Source organism: Mauremys mutica, chromosome 8 (genome assembly GCF_020497125.1).
Source record: "Mauremys mutica isolate MM-2020 ecotype Southern chromosome 8, ASM2049712v1, whole genome shotgun sequence".
Classification (NCBI taxonomy): domain Eukaryota; kingdom Metazoa; phylum Chordata; order Testudines; family Geoemydidae; genus Mauremys; species Mauremys mutica.
This window is the reverse complement of record NC_059079.1, coordinates 30868340-30892689: the sequence shown is the minus strand read 5'-3', so window position 1 is coordinate 30892689 and position 24350 is coordinate 30868340. Positions and strand designations below refer to the sequence as shown.

At 40.9% G+C, this 24350-nt stretch overlaps 1 protein-coding gene across 1 annotated transcript in view; it reads left to right on the top strand.

The window, feature by feature from the left end:
- LOC123375306 overlaps positions 1–16418 on the top strand; it is a 187512-nt gene extending 171094 nt beyond the window's left edge. The window contains exon 5 of the mRNA XM_045026068.1: positions 13562–16418. Within this exon, the coding sequence (XP_044882003.1) occupies positions 13562–13775 (214 nt within the window). The 3' untranslated portion in view covers positions 13776–16418. The remainder of the gene's footprint in view (positions 1–13561) is intronic.
- Positions 16419–24350: the final 7932 nt, after the last annotated feature.

Genomic DNA, 24350 nt, shown 5'->3' with positions numbered 1-24350 from the left:
AAAGACTTCACTGGGCTTTGGATCAAGCCCATAGGGCTCTGCAATGCCTGATGAGAGAGTAGGACCTAGAGTGAAGTGTGAGGAGCAACCGAAGAGGAGAAGTAAGATGTAGACAAGGCCAGGCCTGTGCAAAACCTTAAAAGTGAGAGCAGTGAGTTTGAACAGAAACGGATGGGAAGTTAGGGAAAGTTAGCAGTGAGAGCAGTCTGTTTACCTGCCCCATCCGCAGGTCCGGCCGATCATGGCTCCCAGTGGCTGCGCGTCACTGCTCCAGGCCAATGGGAGCTGTTGGAAGTGGCGCGGGCCGAGGGACTTACTAGCCGCCACTTCCAGCAGCCCCCATTGGCCTGCAGCGGCGAACCGCGGCCAGTGGGAGCTACGATCGGCCAGACCTGCAGACGGGGCAGGTAGACAAACCAGCCCAGCCTGCCAGGGGCTTTCCCTACACAAGCGGCGACCCCAGTTTGAGAAACACTGAGCTAAGGCCAGGGAAGGAGCCCGTACTCTGCCTTTCCTTGATCTGGAGGATTTAAATTAGACCCTTGTGTTGTTTTTTCAGGCCTATTTTTGTATTTTATACAATCTCACACTGCCTAGAACTTGGTTGTTGAAATATTCACACAGCTCTGTATTGTTTGGGGAGTAATACATGGTTTTCCCCAGTGGCACAGCGATAGTCTTGATCCGCCAGCCTCCTGCTGTCCACTGTCATTGTGTCTCACAGTCACTGAGTGGCCTGAGGTGTAGCTGGCACTCATGGACCCCCCTCCAGTGCCTGTAACTCTGAAACTACATGACATCTTAACCTTTATAAAATTTCTTCAAGACAGCATTTAAAAACACCCAAATCTTTCCTGACCTTTACATTTTAGTAGAGGTTGTTTTTTGTTGTTTTTTTTAAATTGATGTTACAATATTTTTTTTCTTAGTTGTGGCATTTTTAAGAGGGGAACTTTGCTTTCCTTTTCCCATCCTATTTGAGGCCAATCATTAATCACGGAAGGAAAAGCACTCCAGAGTCAAACCTGACTTTATAATCTTTTTTTATGTTTGTGACATTTTATATCTATCAGTTAATGGGAAGTTCTATCCTTTTCATTTGTAATCTACTAGGTTGTAATTTGAGTGTAGATTCTGACTTCCTTTTTAACCTCCCACATTCCCACCAGTTCAGGTTTTGCCATGCTGCTCTATGGAGAGAATAATGATTGTGTGCCAGTGAATTAGTGGAGATTGCTAAAGGAATTTCTAAAGAGCTTCAGTGATCACCCAGGCTACATCACGAGGAGCCTGATTCTCATCTCACACTGTCAGAAATCAGGAGTAACTCCATTCAAATCAATAGAACAGATTCTGCAATCATTTACACCGCATAAATCCAGAGTTGCTCCCTGAGTACTTTAACTGAGCTACTCTGTAAAATGAACATGAGAGAAGACTTAGACCCAGGATTTTTACTCAAAGATTTTAAAATTGTAAAAAAATTGGGAACTTTAAAGTGAAGCTTCCCGCCTGTTTTTATGGCACTTGCTCTTTCTAATGAAACTAGGAACTGTATATCTCACAGTGCAAACCATTGTGCTGTGAGACCTGGCTTTATGCTTAAGTGAAACTTTCCATATATTCCTTATCTACTGTAATCTCATAAAGTCTTCCATGATATCGGGCAATTATAATATTTGAGGCTTGGATTCTAAACACTTCCTAGTGGTGCTATTGAATTTGTAGTCACTTGCTATTTATTTTTGTTGTGTTGTTTTGTTGAAACTAGGCTCTATGAGCTAAGATGTGAAAAAGTTATCTAAGTTATAGTTCTTGTAAAATCACTGTAGGCAAGAAGATTACTCCTGATAAATATATGTAAATAGGTAGAGCTGGGCGACATTTTTTGTCCAAAACTTTTTCAGCATAATAGGCAGATTCGGTGACACCAAAATATTTCATGAACTTGTGTTGGTATCACTGAATTGCTCATGTAAAAAAAAATCCAGAAAAGTCAAAATGTTTGGTTTCAACATTTTCAAAATGAAATGTTTTGATTTTTTTGGTTCAAGATGTGTACTTATTTTGAAATTTTCTTCTGTTTTATTTTTAAAAATTAAAAACTTTAAAAAATGCTCAGTTGAAACAAAACAACTTCTTTTTTACTTTTTGATTTGCTGCAAATTTCCAAAAAAATAGTTTTCTGTTTAACCCAAAACACTTTTTTTCCCCAATTTTTTTGGAATTGTGAACCGAAAAATCCATTATTCACACAGCTCTACTTTCTTGTCCAAAAACTGAAGGTCACTTCAAAGCTGCTTTGTGAAGGAACCTAATCCTGCAGACAGCGGAGTTATTGGCCATTATTTCTGAATCCAATTGTCAAGAAAGGAAAAGTTTATGGAGAAAACAAATGCTGCACTTATTACTGTGATGCAACATTCATAAAATATATTTCATTGAGGGGGGAGTTTACACAGGGGGTAATGAGATTTTTCCTTTATGCATTATTTATAACTGCTTAATTCAGGTGCTGTAGGTTATTTTTTTTTATTCCTCAGTTTCACCGCTACAAAACACTTCAGTATTTCTAATTTCTTTCTGCTTACAATACAGATGTTCTCAACTGTGTTTCTAACGACATTTCAACTGTTATGATTGCTTTTATTTGTTTGTGTCAGTGTATAAACAGGGGTTGAATGCGCAGTGTACAATAGTTAGGTTTCAAGAAGCTTATAAAAGCCTCTAGTGATTTAGTTATCAACAAATTAAGCTATGACTAACAGTAATAGCTTTATCATTAGTCGTTTTAATCTTCACATGAGTTCCCTGCTGTTTATATGGCTCTTATATCTTCACATAAAGGTTTCATCCTTTAAAAGAGCATTTTTCAAGATGACCATTTGGAAACAACATTTGGAGGAACATTTGGGTTGCGTCCTCTAACTAAATTTCCAAGCTGTTAGTAATGGACTAAAGAAAACATTGTCTGCACTGAATACTAAAAAGCTATAAGTAAGAGCCTTGAAGGTTATGTGTAAATATTGACATTTTTATTTTATTTAGCATACAAAAGTGAACTTGCAGTGTTGCTTATCTTGATAGAAAGCGACGACCGTATCTGCGTCATGAGATGTATTCGTCAGACTTCTGATTTACAGAGGTGGTCTACCGTTTTTCAGTTGAGGGTTTTACGTTATCCCTGATTAGACCACAGAGATTTGGGGAATGAGTGTTCACATAGGAACATGTCAAGAAAATAATAGAAGAAATTCCTTTCGTCTTAAAAGGTCATGTCATATAAAAACTTGGGTCCCAACAAACCCATTAAGATCCTTTGCTGAGAGGTGCAATAGAACTTTAGGGCATTCAACTTCCAGCAAGTTCAGGTCCTCAGTTCATCATAAAAGAAGTACAGGCCAATAACTGCAACATCACATTGTTGTCCCTTGCACCCAGCCACACTGCCTTTCCCCTCAAGTGTGAATGTATTGTCACATCTTTTTAATTGGAGGTTACTACAGGAGCTACAGGGTATTCCCATATTTTCCTAAAGCACTCAAAAATAATACAAATGTACAAATAATAGCCTGTGGTTCTTTCAGGGTGTTATTTACACTAAATGCATTAGTATATGCTAAGTGATAAGATGTTCATTGCACAGGTTTGTGATCCCAGCACAAAGCACAAGGGGTCCACAATAGTCTCAATAAATCAGAAAGCCATAAGATCCTTGCTATTCACACAGAACTGGATCATTGTTTCATGAATGGCGCTATATAGACAGTGCTTAATTTGGAATGAAAGAGACGCCAGGGCTCAAGCAATTAGGTGCTGGGGCTCAAGCAATTTTTTTACTTTCAGAACTGACATGAGAAGCTCAGAGGTGTCGGGGCTACGAACTGCCAAGCCTAGAGGTGCTGGGGCGCAGCCCTGGCAAGCTCTGGCACAAGTTAAGCACTGACTATAGTCATGAAAAATGCCCCAGTAATGACTAGGGAATTCATTAGTTCTCTCTTTGGAACACGAGCACTATCGGAATTTTTTCTAAAGTATTTTCTTCCTCTTTCTTAACACTCTTAGTATTAATACTCTTTGTTCCTGCACGAAACCTGGGTATTTCTCTTGATTCCGCTGCCTATCTTTTGTGCTTCTCAAGGGGGGTATAAGGGAGATCTTATTTATTTGCATATATGAGAAAATTGATTTAATAAATTGCAGAATCATAAATTTCATTTTTTGGAGGGAAGTATCACTCCCTTTGTGGTAATTTAAGGTTGTACAATCCACATAAATCTTGCCAGTGTCTTCAGTGGATACCTTAAGAACTGGCCTATAGACCACACTGACTTTGATTCTTCCTATTATTTATCAAAACCCTTACAGTCCCCCACAGCACCCCATCTTTATGGGGCCCAGGTGGGAAAACCTTCTCAATAGGTGGAAGGCTATGGTAACATAGCCAAGAGTTAGCTCAAAACCAGGACAAGGAGGTTGATCTTATGCACTTTACCCGAATGGGGCCAGGCTTGGCCGTAGACATACTTAGACATGTTTCTGGCAGCTAGTGCAAAGTGTGGAGCACAGATGTAATTTGCTCTTGTTAAATGTACCCTGCTCACAAAACAGGCAGCCATATGCTGCACTGGCTGAAGCTTCTAAGAGGCCGTCATCAGTGCTCTCAGGTAAAGCACATTGCCGCCATCTAGCCAAGAGATAATGAAGATATAGATGAATGTGATGAAGGCAAAAGTCTCAATTCCTTGGCCAGCTGCAGATGGTGAAAAAAGGCATTTGGGGTCACTTTGCTAGATAGGACTCCATGGGTAGAGATGAGTATAACTAGAACCCTAGGCTGTGACCTTCTTAACAATGATAGTCAGCCTCAGCTTCAAAAGCAGTCACAGATTTTGTCAAAACAACGAGGAGTCCTTGTGGCACCTTTGAGACTAACAAATTCATTTGGGCATAAGCTTTCGTGGGCTAGAACCCAGAAAGTTTATGCCCAAATGAATTTGTTAGTCTCAAAGGTGCCACAAAGACTCCTCGTTGTTTTTGCTGGTACAGACTAACACGGCTACCACTCAAACCTGTCACCATGCAAGGCACAGATTTTGTCAGTTTCTCCAAAAGCTTTCTCTTGCCAATCAGCATCACCTTCATGTTATCTAGAAAGAGCCTGGGCCAACTGGCTTGCATCTACACCTTATCTCTGCCAGACACAAGGAAGCTGTAGTGTTTGGTTTCAGTAGAGTTTGGTGTCATCAGGATATTGATGACACTGTAGCGCATACCAATTCCCATATCAAGAGGGACAAGAGGGGTTTTGAACAAGAGGGGTGCCAGCACTGTGGTACTGCATAACTGAGGGCATGTCTACACTGCCCCAAAGTTCAAATTACAGGGGCGTGAGTAGCAGTGTGCACCAAAGTGCTACGCTGTAACCCTCCCATGTGGATGCTTTGGGCTTGAACTAAAAGGTTCCTAGTTCACATTAATGTAGTCCTGTTTGAAGAGGAATACAGTAAAGCAAAGTAAGAATCTTTTTGTTTGCACCCACACGGGGGAGTTACAGCGCAGCACAGACTACTCACACCCCTGTGACCAGTGTAGGCAAGACCTGAAAGCCCTTGGGAAGGAAAATTAGTTACCTATTACCAGCTTCTGGGAACTTCTTGATAGAAATTAGCAGAACTACCATTCTTTCCTCCCTTTGCCATGTCAAGAGCATCACATGGTGAACAGCATTGAAGGCCACTGCAAGATACAACAGTATTAGCAAGGACATCTGACTTTTCTCCATTTCCATGCAGAGATTATCAGTGCCCATCACTGCAGCATTCAGGTCTGAAACCTTATTCATGTTCATAAAAGTGGAGGAGGTTAGATGCTCTTGAAGTTGGCCTCCCACTACCATCTCAATGATCTCTTACAGAAAAGGGAGGTTAGGGATCAGCCAATTAGTTAGTGACATTCGTGTCAAGAGGTAGTTTCTTGAGAAAGGTCAGAAAACCCCATGTTTGCAGGATGCTAGCAATGAAGTCAGTATGTTTAACCCCTCCGGCCTTGACATATTACCAAGCTCTTTGAGAGGCCATCCCAAAATCTTGGCAATATTCTTTGAACCTTATGTTCTCTTGCATCAAATGCTAAAACAATAAGTTATCTGTACTTTGTTTTTTTCACGTGATTAAGTGAAACTTAGGGAAATAAAGAGAAATCAGTAGAGGAAACATATGTCTATTATAGATGAACCCAAAAGCTCTGATTCTGATCTCACACTGGTATAATCTGGGAATAACCAGTGAATTGCACTGGTGTAAAGCCAATCTAAGTGAAATCAGAAACAGGCCCAAAGTGTTGTCTGTTTGTTTGTTGTAGGGGCTGTTTTTGTTGCTTGATTATTTTTTATCTGCATTTGTGAAGTCTAATACTATGTTGGAACTGCTTTTCCATTCTCTAAGATGAATCTTCATATAGAATTTACTCCAGGATCACCATGGTGCATGTAAAACAAATGTACCATTACTGGAGAGATTTGAATTCTGCCTGCTGTAAATGACATACATGAAGTGATGCTGGATACCGATGTAGCAAACTAGTGAAGTCCCTCTTATATTTGTTGAGTAGATTGCAATGTAAATATGCAGCTGGAAATGTAGCTGAACGGGGTGCAAATGGGTTAGAATCATCAATTGGTTAATGCATATAAAGTTTTTGGTTTTGTAATTTTGCAAAAACTGAAATTCTTATTTCTTATTTATCTGCTTTCAAAATATAACAAATAGTTCTATTGCCAATAACTGAACACCTTTATTTATAGAACACTGGCGCTTCATAAGTGTCATTTGTGTCATTATCTGCATATGTTCTAGTTTTCCTAGAGTTATAGAAATGTTATAATTATCACTAGAACTGTGTGATCAAGGAGATTAGATTTTTCAGTGTGACTAACTGTTTTCTCAAGACATCCTGACTGTAGTGGAATGACTGTGCTGACATTTGCACAGATGGACAGATGGTGCCTGGGATATGTCTGGTTAAAATGCAGACTTGAAGAGCCTAGTTGAGAAAGCTGAGCCACTGGATTTCTAGACTAGTTGCCTGAGTCATAAGAAAATGTAGCCTGCATTATCCTTTGTGCTAGATGTAATGGAAAACATAGTGAACCATAGCAAAACAGGGCTATTGCTAAAACATAGCTTTTGGCAGAAGGCTACAATGATTTTATATCAGATTTTGGTATGGTTTTGTTCCATACCTAAGTAAGATATCTTTCCTGAGGTGTTCTCAGGCACTAACCTAAGCTGTTATCCATTTATGCACATAAACAGAAGGAGGCAAATTTATCCATGAGTCCAGTTGGCTAAATATACATACTCGTATATTACATTTGATAAATTACTGCTTGTAGTTGAAAAGCCCACAGTGTGAGACAACAGTGTGGAATTAGCATCTTGAAGATGGGGGCTAGATTCTGATATCAATTACACCAGCGTAAATTGTAAATCCAGAGTAGCTCCCTTGACTTTAACCTCTCCAAGTCAAATCCATCCCTGATGTAACTCCAAGTCAAATGTGGCTGTGTGGGTCCGTTCCTCCCTTTATAAAATATAGGTGATACATACCTACCATGGTCAGTGTTCATACAGTGTATTGAAAAGTGTAAAGCGCAATATAAGTGGGAGATATTACTTTTTATTATGGCCCTTTAGCAGTAGATATTTATAGCCTCACTGGCTGTGCCAGCTATATTTACTTCTGTACAACTTTGTGCAAATCACATGCTACTCCAGAAATCCTGTTTTGAATCACATGGATAACAAATTATTGAAATGGGGCATTGAAGGGGGAGTGGTGACAAATTCAGTCATCTGTGTAAAACTCTCTTGAATGTACCTCCCCCTTTTCATATGTGTCGCCTGTTTTTATAAGGGGAGAAACAGACCAACCCGGCCACATTCCTATGGGAAGTGAGTTTTCCATCATCAGTCCCAGCAATCTTCACTGGAGTTATGCCATCCAATAATCTGATCCACAAAGTCCACAGTCAGATCCTAGTTATGGAAGATTATGCTGAGCCACATTGAACCACTCACTGAATTCAGGGCTAAGAACTGTCAAACCTCATCTCCTCACACTTAATAACACTACAACTAGGCCTACGTACCAGAATTTAGAGCAAGCCACCACTAATAGCAACTGGGAAGAAGAGAGTGAGGAGGAACTGGATTTGGCAACAATTGGAGCACAGCAGGTTTCAACAGTTTACTTTGGAAGTAATTGCTCACTAAACCATGATTTAATTACACTGGAATAATCCCAGCATTGGTAACTTTTATTAAAAACAAGACTGTGCAGCAGTTACGTAAACATTGTAGTGCTTTTAGCTGAGATTGACTGTTCGCAAACCATTCAGTCACCATGATTTTTGAGGGCTGGACTTTTAAGTGGTTTCTCCTATTTCTTCTACATCAGTTTTAATTGCTAATAAATTAAACTTCCTGCAGGAGGAAGAGTAATGTTATTTGGTTTGCACATAGGCTGCATCCATCACCCTGGTGGATAATTAACAAGGAAGAAATAAATTCTAGCACTGCAAATAGTGGGACCAATCCTGCAGCTCATTCACTCCAGTGGAGCTACTCACATGAGTAATGACACCAGCAGAAACCCTCAAAGTGGTATTTGGACTGACAATAACTATCCTGTAATAAATAAGGGATAATCTGTGTTAAGACTTAGAGCAACTGGTCTTACATACTATATTAAAGCTAATGGGCCTGATTCAACTCTCACACCAGTGTAAATCAGGTCCAATATCTGTTTCAAAAAACCTAATTATGACATTTGTTAGTAGTTGGGAACTAGTTCCCAAAATCTGAAAATGTCTTGCTGCATTAGTGTTAGATTTGTACATTATAAATAAGTCTTGTGGACTCCATGGGATCCTCTCCTAAACATGCACCATAGTGATTGCTAATTGGGCTGCTTTTTCTTCCTTATGCAGCCTATCTTCCCGGGGTGATGTATGCTTAAAACCATTGATTTAGGGCATTCAGGATAGTGCCCCATGAGAAATCTATATGTCCCATATGAAAATCTTGTGCAGCTTCTGGGCATCAAACTGGTTAAGTAATGCTAATATAAGGGGATTTGATGGTCTAACGTTAAATATCAAGGGAGCAATACCTGAAAGAACTGAGGTTGAAGCACTGTACTGAACAATTTCCTATTTATTGTAGACCATATATTTAGTAACTAATCATCCAGTCTAATAATCTAAAATAGTATTTGACAAAAAGGTCAAGTGTTTAATATTGGGGCTAGGAGAGCCATAAAAATCTATAAGGAATGAGCTACTTGGAACAGAAAGTCAGACCCAGTGCCCTCCTTAGTCATTGTATCTTTCAGTTCCTCCTTTCATGCTATAAAAATGTCTAACTCTCTTAAACTCAAATTATTCCATATGTTTACTACTTTGGGAGGACATAATTCTTCTTGAATTCCCCGCTGATTCTTCAATCCTGGATTTTTAGATCAAAAGGTTTTCTCTCTTAAAATTTTCTGGAGCTTTTCAAAATGTTGTAATGTTTTATGGAATAAACAAAGTTCTCACAAAAAGGAAAAGTACTTTGATTTTTATGGAAATGTATTTAGAATGCAATTAAGAGGATTTTAAAAATTCAGTAATTGCTTTACAAAACTTCATGTAATCTATGTTTCAAGTCCTTTGGCCAAATGGACCTCAGCCAAAAGGGCTGGAGGAAATGGGCTACAATTCCCGCACCAGCTCTGAATTAGTGCATCCACTGGTTAGAATACAGGACTATACATCAAAAGTGCTTGGTTCTCTTCCCTGGTCTGCTGCTGACTCATTGTCCCAGTGTAAAATGGGCTTCATTCCATACTTAAAGTACATCTCCACCTCGATATAACGCTGTCCTTGGGAGCCAAAAAATCTTACCACGTTATAGGTGAAACCGTGTTATATTGAACTTGCTTTGATCCTCTGGAGTCAGCCCGGCCCGCCCCCCTCCCCCCGCCCCCGGAGCACTGCTTTACCGCAATATATCCAAATTCATGTTATATCGGGTGGCGTTATATCGAGGTAGCAGTGTACTTGGAGATCCTTGGATGGATGGCACTGTAGATGTACATAGTATTAGTCTTGCTGTTGCACTCTCTCAACTCTGTTTCTCTGATAATGTTCAGAGTCTCTGTTCCTCATGACTCCCCACTTCTTACCAGTTTCCTTTGTTTCCACCATCTTCCTATCTGTTTCTAGGTCTTCCTCTTTTATTCTTCCTACAGGATCTCACCCTCTGCTACAGCTATTGAAACATTTAAATCCCACTCTCTACAACTCCCTGGAGAAGAAACTGAAAGAGTGAATGCTGTCAATTATCCCACCAACAGGTTTCACCCATTGTAGAATAAGTGATCATATAAACTCCTCTGTGGAACTTACACTTGTCAGTTATATGCTGATCAGAGGGTTTCCCTGTGTTCAGATTTGCAATATGTACCTCATCCACGTTTATATTTTATAAATAGGAATACTTGGGAGGACAAATAGAGAAGCAACTGTTAACTCTGCTGAGTTCTTTGTAGTGGGAGATCTTTCTGGATCAATGGAATGAGAAAAAGTTCATTTTTGTTTCTTAAAAAGGGATTGTCCCTACCGAAGCGGGACAGCTGGCATTAAGAGGCTGATCCACTTCCATTGCAGTCCCTAGCCAAACTCCCAGTGGTGCAGAATCAAGCCTTCATTAAATCCATGCCCAGCCTGTGAAATTGAAAAATGTTTAAAGCGAACTTAGAAGTATGGACTTGACAAGATATATAGAAGCAAATGTAAAAAGCAAATCGAACTGAGTCAAATTCTGATCTCCATTAGACTGGTATAAACCTAAAGTAGCTCCATTGACTTCCATGGCATTATTCTCGATGCACAGCAGTGTGACGGGGAGTAAAATTCATCCATAATCTTTATCTGTTGTAACCATCTTGCTCCTTCCCTTCCTAACTGCTTGCACTATTATCTAGTGTTGTTACTCTCAGTGTAATGTCTGATTTAGATGGTGAGCTTTCTGGGGAGAGTAGCTGTCTTCTTATATTTTTAAGAGCTGTGTACACCTAAACTACCTACATTACTGTATAAATAATAAAGAATGCCAATTTTTGTGAGGAGCCCAAAAACACCACTCACATGTCAATTAAGACCTACACATTTATCATTCTCTTCACATATGCATTCACACTAAGATAAGGACATATACATGTAAGCAGAACTATTCAGGCAAAAGCTCTTAGAGATAAACCTTTGTAGTGTCTTAGGTAAGATTTTGATCTCCAAAATCAATGGAATTACTCTGGGACCAAATCAGGCCTATATACTATAAAGTGGTTGGAACGCTTTTGTGATGGGTATCAGAGAAAACCCAAACTACTAGTGCCGAGGAGTGAAAGAAAATATTCTAATAACGGACGCATAATTGAGTGATGCATTGCATTTGACAATAAAGAAAAGTGTGGATGTGCCCTCATATGTAATCTAAAAGTTACTCGAGTGAGTGAGTTGTTTGTATATCCTTTCTAAGACTTTGAGTTATATCAAAATTCATGATAGTTATCTTCATTTTTAATAGTTAATGAATGATCAGTGTAACATGTTGGAAAAGGAAATGCTAGATGGTTCATATTAACTATTATGAAAGTTTTTCAAGGTTTGAAATGTAGAAAGAAAAGTGAAAGTTGCTATATCATCTACACAGTATTTAAAAGCTGAGACATTTCTACATATGAGAGATGAGAAATTTTGAGTAACACAATTTATCAGATGGTCATATGGTTTGATTTTCTGAGAATCAGGTTGAGTCCCTTTATCCTGCATTTGTATAAGTTCTCAAACAATGAAACTGTTTTCATGTAAATTTCTTTTGATTGAAAGTCATCCTTTCATACAATTGGTGTTACTGTATAAAGCTATATTTTTCCCTTCGGTGGAAGATGCTTTGTAAAACCAGTGTTTTATGTTCTGTATTAGAACTAATATAAAATCCAAGATGTAAAAGTGAGTCCTTAATCTTACTCAATTATTTATAACTGACAAGGAATCCAGCAACATTGCCATGGAATTCCTGTCATGCATAAACCTCTGAGAATCCTGCACTAAACATAAGGCGCCAAATTCTCTGCTGGAATAAATGGGCACAGCTCCGTTGACTTCAGTGGAGTTTCCACAACATATTCCAGCGGAGAAACTGACCCAAAGCAGTTGAGTATACTGTCCTCCAGAGACCTTTATTACCCCCTTCAGTGAGCAGAGATTTTTATCACCATGTCAGCACATAGGAGAAAGCAAACTATGATACATGCATGAACATTTCATAAAGCCTCAGGTGGAGAGCATAAGCCAGGCTCCTCCAAGGTATTGAGGTGTCTAACTTGCAGTGGGAGGATCTAGGCCTGACTACCTGGGGATTGGGAAGGAAATGTCTCCTATAGGTAGGTCATTCTACAGTACCAATAATTGTTTTGGTTATGTGGTATTGACTATTAACACAGACAGGATCTGGGTCTAGGATATGTTCTTATCCAGAATGGCAGTTCCCATGATCCTACATTGTTGTTACATTTTCTAACAGAGTCATTCCTATAGCTCCCTGCCAGCAAGGAAAAGAAAGCCTGAACACTGGTATTAATACATACAACAGTAAAGTATAGAGTTGCTTACAACTGTATTAAAGAAATAGTTATACTCGTGGTAAGAGACTTTTGCCACTTTTTCTATTTTGACTTGCTGTGCAGAGGACATGTTCTCATCCCATTTAGAGCTGTATAAATGTCCTCATTCCCATACATGCAGCAGATCTGAGTGTGTGTGTTCTAAACATCTTTGCTGTTTCTTTGGGCTGTTTATATGGTGCATAAGAACCACCAGGTTCTATAGTTAGCCAAGTACACTCCAGTCAGAGACAGTTCATCTTGTTACAGCATAGACATATTTCCTGTACATTTGCAATAAGGGTAAAGAAGACCAGTTCTTTGCGATTTAAAGCCCTTGAAAGAAGAAAGACATACAGCAGTTTAGATTACCAGCAGACTACAATGAACGTTGCATAAAAATGTCAGTCTTAATGGCAAAGTTCAGGATAAAACTGTGTCAGCTAGTTTAATCATTTGCCATGAAATACCAGTTATCTTAATCTTACATGCAGTCTTTAAGTCGGCTGCGTATTTTTGTGTAATTGAATCCTGACCCTAAAAGGGAGGAATCAAGGAATTTGCTTTTTAGTGAATACAGTTAAGACCTAAATATTCCAGTTTAGAAATTACATTCACACTATTGTCAGATATTTTAATACTGAGCAGCTAATATTTCTCACAAGTGTATTTTTTCTCTGTTTCATATTTGTTTTCCATGCTGTAAAAAGTCATATTAGTATTCAGTTTCTATGGAACTTAACTGAGTTCTCTGGGAAAAGTACAAATATTGTTCCCAGAACTTAAGACAGATAAATTAGCATCTAACCCAAATGACAGATTTTGTACATGTGTTTTGCTTTCCTTCTAGATATGTATTGTATTACTGCAGCAGCAAATACAACGAGGCCAAGATGTCTTCATTTTCCATCAGAGCGAGAACTGTAGAACAATGTGATCGAGGCGCTGGTCTTCTGTGGCCAGCCGGTCAGAACCCATCAACAGCTGTGATGAGCAGAGCAGAGATGGGGAAACAGGAGGCAGTCAAAGCCAAAGAAGGTTTCGGCCTAAAGCTGTGTGTATGACTGAAGCAAAGCAAGGCCGGGACCCAAGGAAACCCCAGCAGCAAGGGAAAAAACAGATTGACTCTCAGTGACTCATTTAGCTCCTGGATTGGACAGATCTCTCCCCTGCTGGCAGTTTGGCTGAGCATCAATGGGACAGATACCAGGATGAATAGCTTAAAATAATTAGGGGGCCAATCTGCAAAACTGCTCTCATCCAATTCTTTACTGTGTGATGAAAGACACAAAACAAATTACATTTAGATTATTAAATATTAAGTCACTGGATTTACCTACATTTGGTCCAAAGCAGGAAACTGGATAAAATTCAATTTTATATCATTGTGTTGATGGCCTGTTTTTCATCAAAGAGTGAGTGTTTTTTGGCAGGTCAGACTCTTTGACACATGGGGAAAATAGGTGCTTAATTTAAATGAAAATTAATGCAATCATAATTAACACAAATGTGAACAGAATTAAACACAGGCAAGAGTTTAGTTTAATGCTTAGCAGTTTAAACTATATGTTTTAGGAAACGTCCTGCTTCAGTTGAAGACAATGGCAGTGTTGCCACTGATTTCAGTGGAAACCGGCATAGGCCTTGTAGGTAGACAGGCAGGATTCCCTGTACTTTATATTTAATGCACAAAAACAGAAGCAACAAGCTCATTTAGTATCAGTAAAGGTCAGTTAAAATTATAGAGACATCCTTTGGAGCAAATCTTCTGCCTTGTATTTGCATATTTATGAACTAGAGATTATGACAGGCCATTCCATTTATTAGTGCAGCGCTGCTATAGTTAATAGTCTGTCAGCATTTCCATTATAAACCCCGTTTTTCAGTGTTTTAATTTCTCAGCCATTTGAAATCACATCAGGAAGCAACATAGCCCTTGTGTTGTCAGGCCAGGTGTATTTTTAAAAAAAAATATATATATATATATTTAAATGAGCTTAGTCATTTCTGATTGGGCAAATGGCATAAAATCACAAAGCCTTGGGGGATATTATTCTTTTTTCTTTTTATTTTTAGGGAGATTTTGACAATCACTTCTTTTTCTTCTCATCTCATCACCTGGGGTCAAGTCATCATGCAAGCATCTGCCATCTTCTTCTGTCCGAGGCAGCACTAAAGTCCACTTGCTTACCATCTTCTTTGATGCAATCCATCCATCGCTGCCTCAGCTTTCCTCGGGGTCTCTTTCCAACCACCCTGTCCTGTCCCCAAATCCTCTTCATTCATCCTGTGCATGTGTCCAAAGCAGCAAAGTTGCACTTCCTGGATTTTGTCATCCACATTACAGACATTGACTTCCATCCTAATGCTTTCATTTCTAAATCTGTCCCTTCATGTAATTCTATTATGCAAAGACAGCTCATCTCAAACACCTGTTGGCATTGAACCTGCTGTATCTTATCCATGCTTCTGTACCATCCAGCGTTGCGGAGCACACTTGGAATCTCAGTGTCAGTGGCATATGCTTATCATAAGCAACATCTAGGATGTTATTCCACATTCATCCAGCGCTCTCCAGTCTGGACTGCAGCTCACATTCAAGCTTGCTGTCTTCCATAACCCAGCCACCAAGGTACTTGAACTGGTCACTCTGGTTTAGTCATGGTCCATTAATCTCTATATCCAGTTTCCCTGTGGCACCTCTACTGACTCACATGACCTCAGCCTTAGTCATGTTCATTTTCCTCCCATGCCTGCTTAGCTGGTCATACCACTGATTTACTTTTTCCTCTAGGTCTTCTTTTGAGGATGCCCTTATTGCTATATCATCTGAGTATAGCAGCTTCTCACCTTTTCGCATTGGGTTCTTCCTGCTGACATAGGCCATCAATATGATAAACAGCAGCGGATTGAGAGCTGACCCCGGTGCAGTCTGACTTGCACTTCAAAGGGCTTGTCGTTCCAGTACATGTTCAGATCACTGTTTTAGGTGATGTATATAGTGCATTTGCCATAAATATTAAATCCGCAGACATTCCATATTTCCTCAGCATTGGTGTGAGCATCCTTGTGTCCACTTTTTGACAAACACATCTATCAAAAACATCTTGAAGTTTTGAAAAATGACATTTTGCAAGCAGCAAGTGTATAAAGGGAACATCAGTCCTTGGTGCAAAGTCGAAGTTGCAGGAGGTACTTATCAAGTGGTGACACCAGGCTGGTCCCAAGCACGTGTGAACCATTTGGCTGCACATGGTGCTCCTTGCCTTTGGCAGCCAAAGCATTGGGCTAAGGGTGACAGCTAGGAAGAGAGAGCATGTGAAACAGCATGAGCCACATTAAGGCGAATGAGATGCCTTGAGTAGAACAAGCATCAGGGGCAGATCCACATGGTTGCAGGGTAGGATGGAGAGTTACGAAACTGGCATCCCTGTAAGTGATTCTTCTACTTCTTCTGAAACTGGTTAAGACCAGCACTATGGTGACCTCATTGCTGTTATTTTGGAATATAACTTTTAGTACTTTGCTCAGCTTTTCCTAGTTTCCCTGCATGCAATATAGAGACAAGCTGCACCATTCTCATGCCTATTTGACCTTCCTACTTATTCTGAGCAGGGCCGGCTCCAGACCCCAGCACGCCAAGCGCGCGCGTGGGGCGGCATTTTGCCGGCAGGGCAGCAGGCGGCTCCGGCGGACCTTCCGCAGTCATGCCTGCGGGAGGTCCACCGGAGCCGCGGGACCAGCGGACCCTCCGCAGGCACGTCTGCAAGAGGTCCCCCGGAGCCGGCGACCGGCAGCGCGCCCCCCCCCCGCGGCGTGCGGCCGTGCTTGGGGCAGCCGGATTCCTAGAGCCGCCCCTGATTCTGAGTGTCCCCAGCAGAGGAATTCCATCTATTGCCAACTCCCTGGCAGAAGGAAGATTGCTGATTACAATGGCAATATTTAGGTGAGGGCAGGAATAGGAGTAATAGGAGTAAAGTGACAAAATATGCACTATTATACGTAATCTGATAGAAGATACATTCTGTAATTTAGCTGAGTATTAGTGTTTACTACATATTTGTTTTGCTATCTTTTATTTTTACTTTGCAGTGAAATAAAAAGACTTGCACAACTGATTTTAATCTGTCTCTGAATATTACAAATACAAATTATTATGTAATTAGCCACAATAGGATGTGTGCAGTTGTGGGTGTGGTGGATATGTAGATTGAATGCCAACACTCATCTAGGTATGGAGGTGTAAAATTACACAATAACTTACACCCTGAGTGAGTGCTGTAATTATATTTTATAGTAAAATAAGTTACATGAACAAAACAGAACACATTGTTTTTATCTTCTCACTGAAGTAGATCATAGCAGAGGATTATTATAACAGTATTCCCTGGATATAGCATCTTTCATCTCCAAAGGACCTGATAGTACTTTACCAACATAAATGTGATATAGAAATAACACATGAAGATCACTTCATCCACCAGTGAAATGAAGCCACCCCAGGGTAAAATGTGCAAATGCTGAATAATGCACAGCAATACTACACAGCAGTTTTATGCAGGAAGTGAAGATTACCATGTCCAATTGAAACTGCTGGAGAATGTTAAATAGGCTGAGTGTAATTACCTTAGTTGGAGTTTGGCTGGACCCTGGAATTTATAATCCTCTATCTCACAAAAAGTTTCAGGAGACTGAACTCCATGGTACACTAAAAAAAACCTTTGAAATTTCACCAGATTTATTACATTTTAATGACTGAAATATTCTGCAATCTTTGGGATCCTGAAACCTTTGAGGAAACATAGCGCCACACTATGAATCCAATGTTTCTCTGTTGTGTTTACCCCTGAGTATCTCAAGTGCAAGAGAGTTTGTTAGCCAACATCTGGAGAACAAGTGACTTCTGGTAGGATGCTTTAGATATGTGCTCTGTGAACCTATAATAATTTCTGATATGGGGCAAAAGTCTTCTCTGGCTCAAGTGCAAATCTTTTGCACATTTATCACTTGTTCAACGTGTGGCACTTCTATTAATGTTGATGGGTGTTCTATCCATCCATCTCAGATTATGCAATAGAGATCTACAAGACAGATAAGAGATCAACAGTGCAGATCAAAAAGGTAAACTTCCACTTTAGATCATACTTGTACCCTTGTGTCTCTGTGACTTGTTCTGTTTAATTACAGTATTTTCTCTCTTTTGATATGGCTCCAAGGTGAAGAAACCAACAGAAGATCAGTATGGCAAAAACTGCAACAGCAAAAAAAAAAAAATCACCAAAAACACCTGCTCATTGTAAATGTAAAACCCCAGGTCCTGGAGCTTGTAGCTTTGCCTCTACATGGGGGAGGGGGGGTAGGTGAGTTGTTCTTTGAGAGTAAAGAAGATGATTTTATCTCTGCATATTCAAGTCTGAAGATCTTGAATGTGGTTTAACGCGGTAATAAAGTTATTCCTGATCAAGCTGAACTGCTGTCAGGAAATGTATGCAGCGATGTGAAGGAAACTTCAGGAGAAAACTGCAGATTCTGGAAGAATTAGCAGCACAGACAAATAACTTAAAAATTAGTGACAATTAATTCTAATTTGTTACAAAAAATGACTCTTGCTAAATAAAACATCAACGATTGCAAGGCTGCTTCCAATTTCACCACAATAATATTGGCTTATAGGAGAGTCAGGAGATTCTCAAAGAAGTTAATTTGGTCAAATTAAGGAATTTGCTATCTTTGTTTGAATTAATTGATCTACTATCAAGGTAGGTGCACACCATCTTGCCACATCTGCAGCCACAGAGGCTCCCATGATCATGGGGAATCTATTAATGTATAATGTATTGTATTTACTGCCTGTGGTCTAGTGTTGCATTGTGTGGAGGACAAGCTGCTTTGTACTGAATGAGAGCTCTTTTGGGAATAACACCTTGAGCCTCCTGAGAAACCCCTGTGTCTCTCAGTTTCCCTCCTTGTTCTATTTAACAGGAAATCTCTATTTGCTGTTCCCCAAATCGCCTTCCCCACCCCCTCCCAAACACAAAACAGTTCTGGATATCTTGGTCTGATTCCAGTCTCATTTAGGGCCTGATCCAAAGCCCGTTGAAGTCAATTGGAAATACTTCAATGGGTTTTAGATCAGACACATAAACTGATTTCACGCCAATGTAAATCCACTGATCTAAACTGAGTTACTCCTGATTAAAGCTGGTGTAAGGGAGAGGAGGATCAGGTCTGTAACCAATCCCTGCCAGCGACTATTGGACTGAATCACCTAATCAGGTATATTGTAGGTGTTTGGGACAGGACTGATTGAACCATCCCTGTCTACTAGATCTATTGATGCAGAAAATGCTCACCTGTACCTCCTGTATTGCTACCTCTGGGCAGCTCAACACAAGTTACACTTTCTCCATTGGCGGCCAGAAGTTCAAGGGGAATGTTATAGCAGCCAGGGACTGCCTGTGGCAGGGGAATCTCTTCCCCAGTCACAAGGAGTGGTGTGACAGAGGAGCTGTTTTATTAGCTGTATGCTACCTGAGGCTACCCCTCTACAGGGAAGAGCCTGCTGGAGCTGCTCCTACTTTGTGCTGCTGCTAAGGTGCAAAGTAGCCAGAGTTCAGCCCAGAAGAAGGGCCTGTTATAGAAACCACGCTAACTGTATAGATACATAACGGTTAATGGTGGCTAAACCAAGGGAAAGGACGTAGGTGGGGGCAACAGGAAAATATTAGCTGGTTGTTAAGATGGGATTAAGTTTTAAATATGATTTCAGCTGTTAGAGAGGCAGATGGTTCTGTTACTAATGATCCTTTACTTGTAGAGCAGACTTATAAACACCTCTATAAATCTGCTGTTGTAGAAGTTAATAATAAAAAATAGAGCATTCAGTTGCACAATGTGAAGTCAGTAGGTTAGCAGATGGGGATATTCTTTTGAACAGGGTATGACTCAAAGACAGTTTAGGATGTTAATAAAGGGTGAAGCTCTGTGCCTTTCTGACCTAATGTGATATTCATACAAAGTTTACTGACATGATGTCCAGCTTTCGTGTCAGAAGGGGTCTTTGCTTGAGATTTTTAAGTTTGGGTTCAGTTTTGATATTGAAAGAAAAATCAGTTCCTCCCAGGTTCATATAGAACAACGCCTTTACTCAGCTCTGAATGAAAAATTCATGCTCAGATACTGTCTATGTGTGCTATATTGCCCAAGCAGGCCTGTGCAGCCTGCCCTGTTTCCATGCCACAAAGAGCCTACATGTGTCCTCCTCTGAGACAGCCACCCAGCCCCTAGCCTTGCCCAGTTCATAGTGACCAGAATTCTGCTCCATGTGGGTTCTGAAAGATGATGTTGCGTGTCTCCCCTAAGGTCTAGGAGAGGGGGCAGGCTCATGCTGACTGATTGACAGTCAGCCACCGAAGCACATTAAATGGACGTGGGTCCCCTCGTGCACCACCCATTCTGCCTTACAGCTTTGAAATGGCTGGTTGAAGAAGCTGTTCCCCTACTGTCCCAGAGAGGAAATGATTTTTGTTCTAAACCTACAGAGCTTTCCAGTCCCTCTCTCTCTGTGTCACTCTCTTTTTCCCTCCACAACAGCTGTTCAGAGGTTACTGCAGCTTGCAGCCTGTAATAACCTCCACAGGACATGCACAGGAAGAGCAATGTTTGGGGATCTGTGGTGCAGGCAGGAAGCTGATTTACTTGAGCTTCTGCATTTCTCCTGCACCTTCCTTTTCAGTCCATGCCAACCATCCCCAGGACCGGTCAGCCCAGGGTGTAGTCAGTGGGAAACAACTACTGTGCCCATCACTGGCATATGAAGCAGGTCCCGAGTTTGGCCCCGTGAAATGTGAGAAAACAATAGCTTTGATTATCCATATGGATCCATCTGGATTTATTCCAGACTGCTTCATTAATAGCAATCAAAGGCATCACTTTAATGGATTTTTTATCCTCAAAATTATGATCATGAGGAATTTGTTCCAGCTATTGATTTTGAAAAGGCTTTTGATTCTCTTCAATAGCCTTAACTTATTTCAGATTTAGATAGCAGGAGGATTTGGCTGCAAATACATTAAATGGGTCAGTCTTCTTTATTGAAATCCACATAAAACAAATGATCACAGTTTGGATCTGATTCATATATTGTGGCATTGGACAAGGAGGGTCCCTTTGCCCTGATACTTTTTGCTATTGCATTGGAGCCTTTTGCTCTTTGTTTTAGGAGACATCAGTATTTTTCAGGGGGGAAATCAGTTGATATTTCTCATCTTATCTCTATGTCGAGCCATGCAGAGAAGATGTTAATTTATAATTTTTAAAAAAACAAGATTATAGCTGTTATGCAGGAAATCACCGCGTGTTCAAGTTTATTATTTGTTAATTGGGGTAAACTCTTAAAGCCATTAGGCGATTTAAATGTAGTTCTATTTGAGCAATATCCTTTATTGGATCCCCCATTATCCTTTAAATATCTTGGTGTGCAAGAGGATAAAATTAGAAAGAATTTGTTTGCTCTAAATTGCCAGCCTCTGCTTGATAAAACTATTAGCTATTTAGCTAATTGGACGGATCTTCCATTATCATTAATTGGCAGAATTAATACAATTAAAATGGTGGCTTTATCTAAATGTTTGTGTTTATTTCAGTGTATCCCCATCATGTTCCATAACATGTTTGGAAAGCCTTAAACTCTGCAATTAATTCTCTTTTAGGGGGTTAAAGATAAAGTTAAAATTAATTTTAAAACTCTGCAACTTCTCTTAGAATCAGCTGGAGTGGCTCACTTCATATTCACTTATTTATTTATTTTGGCTGCACATTACAGTATGTTGCGTGATTTAGACAATCCACGATTAGTATTATGCTGCCACATAGTGCACGGGGCACTTCAGCTGTAGGCAGAGCAAAATCAAAGAGCATCAAACCAACACCTCCTGCTCTGCAGCAGTACTTGATACACTTGCTCTTCTAGAGCTGGATCCTTCAAGGGGCGAGGTATCCTGCCCAAGAAAGCACTTAAATGTGTGCTTAATGTTCAGTACTTGTGTAAACCCATTGAAGTCAATAGACTGGTCATATGTTTTAAGTTAAGCATGTGCTTTAATGCTTTGCTGCATTGAGGCCAGCTAGGGTGACCAGATGTCCCGATTTTATAGGGACAGTCCCAATATTTGGGGCTTTTCTTTATATGGGCTCCTATTACCCCCACACACACACACACCCTGGTCACCCTAGGCAGGGGCAGTTCTAGATTTTTTGCCACCCCAAGCACGGCAGTCAGGCTGCCTTCAGCGGCTTGCCTGCAGGAGGTCCCCGGTCCCGCAGATTCAACGTACTCGCCACCAAATTGCCGCCGAATCCACGGGACCGGCGGACCTCCCGCAGGCAAGCTGCGGAAGGCTGCCTGACTGCTGCCCTCGCAGGGACCGGCAGGGCACCCCCCCACGGCTTGCCGCCCCAGGCATGTGCTTGGAGCGCTGGGGCCTGGAGCCGCCGCTGACGCTAGGGCCAGCATGTTTAGCACTTTGCAGGACTGAGCCTCAATTACTGTTGCTAGTGCCCCTAGTGGACTGGCAGACAAATGTGTATCAGTGTGCAGACACTTTGGCCATGTTCTCATCTCATGATTTCTTTTAAATTTGGCTAAACTTTTTGTGCCTGGTTTTTAAGGGGTTTACTACCCACCTTTTTTTTGTTTTGTTTTGTTTTTTACACAAATTACCCCTGCAAAAATTGTATTTGCATGGTTTGCACCCACAGTTCTTTGTGGACACCTCTTATTTTGGATGGATTCATACCTGGTTCAAATGCAAATTGGGTACTTCCCTGTCTAAATGGTGAGGTTAGCCATGGGTGCAAAAAATTTGTGGCCACACGTACATGAAGGGCAAATTGCACTCTCAGAGACAGAGGCTGTCCTTTAACAATCTGGCCAGGTATTTCCAAGATTATTCCAGATGATGTGCCTTCTGTGCTGGTGAGAAGAGGTGATGGAGTAGCTATGCCTCTTCACTGTGCAAAGGTTCTCCCATATCAGGAGAAGCCTCATCCAATCAGATTCACTGGCTTTAAAACTGATGTGCATCAACAGACTGCCACAAAGCTGATTTGGAGGACCCAAAATCAGGCCCAGCATTGCAGGCATGACTCCAATAAACACAGTTAATAATGAGCAGGTACATAGCAGCAGCCTTGATTCAGTATTTCTTTGCTTGATTGGTTTAAGTCAGACTCTTAGCATCATTCATAGTATTTTATCATCTATTATAGGGTAGGTTGATTTCATGAAACATGTGAAGCTCTGTGTGTTAGTCCTGATTTACCTGCCTGGCTTTGCAACTATGAATTATCTGCATTATTCTGTACAACCCATCTCTGTTAATTCTATTTATAATCAATATGCTTGCATTCAGGTTCTGTTTTGTATTTAAATTATTGTTGTCTTTAGGGACTCTGAGTCAAGTGACACCTATAACTTCTGTGCTCTTCTGTGGCTCCTAAGAACCATACGGTGGTGGGAGGTAGCTCTAGGGGCATTCTGGAGTGGGTAAGTATAGTGCACACACCCACCACTGGTGCCAGCCCAGTGCTTGCTGGTGGAAAAGTGGCCACGTCCCCATCCCATTCTACCTCCTATAAGGTATTAAGCACTTGCTTGGTCCCTTTCTCCAGAATGTTTGCAGTCACATTATGGCTGCCTTCTGCACAGGGGCACTACTGGGTAATGATCACCCTGCATCTTCTCCCGTGGCATCCTCTATGTGCATGAATCTCAAAAGGAGGTGCTATTTACTTTTGATGAAGAAATCTCCCACATCATCAGCTTCTGCATATCAAAAACCCACCTGAGCGGGACAGGATAGCTTAAGGGCTCTGCAAGGAGCTGCAAGGCCTTTTCACTCTGAGTCACCAATTCAAATCCAGCCAAGTTTGGCACCAAGTGAACTGGAAATGAAGGGGTGAGCTCAGTACAGGGCCTGACCAGAGCACACAAACCGTCATCAAGAAGTATGAAGTGGATGAATGGACTATAAGGTGGACAGAAAGCTGGCTAGATTGTCGGGGCTCAACGGGTAGTGATCAATGGCTCAATGTCTAGTTAGCAGCTGGTATCAAGTGAAGTACCCCAGGGGTTGGTTCTGGGGCCGGTTTTGTTCAACATCTTTATTAAATATCTGGATGATGGGATGAATTGCACCCTCAGCAAGTTCGCAGATGACACTAAGCTGGGGGGAGAGGTAGATACGCTGGAGGGTAGGGATAGGGTCCAGAGCGACCTAGACAAATTTGAGGATTGGGCCAAAAGATATCTGATGAGGTTCAACAAGGACAAGTGCAGAGTCCTGCACTTAGGAAGGAAGAATCCCATGCACTCTACAGGCTGGGGACTGACTGGCTAAGCAGCAGTTCTTCAGAAAAGGATCTAGGGGTTACAGTGCATGAGAAGCTGGATATGAGTCAGCAGTGTGCCCTTGTTGCCAAGAAGGCCAACGGCATATTGGGCTGCATTAGTAGGAGCATTGCCAGCAGATTGAGGGAAGTGATTATTCCCCCCTATTCGGCACTGGTGAGGCTACATCTGGAGTATTGCATCCAGTTTTGGGCCCCCCATTACAGAAGGGATGTGGGCAAACTGGAGA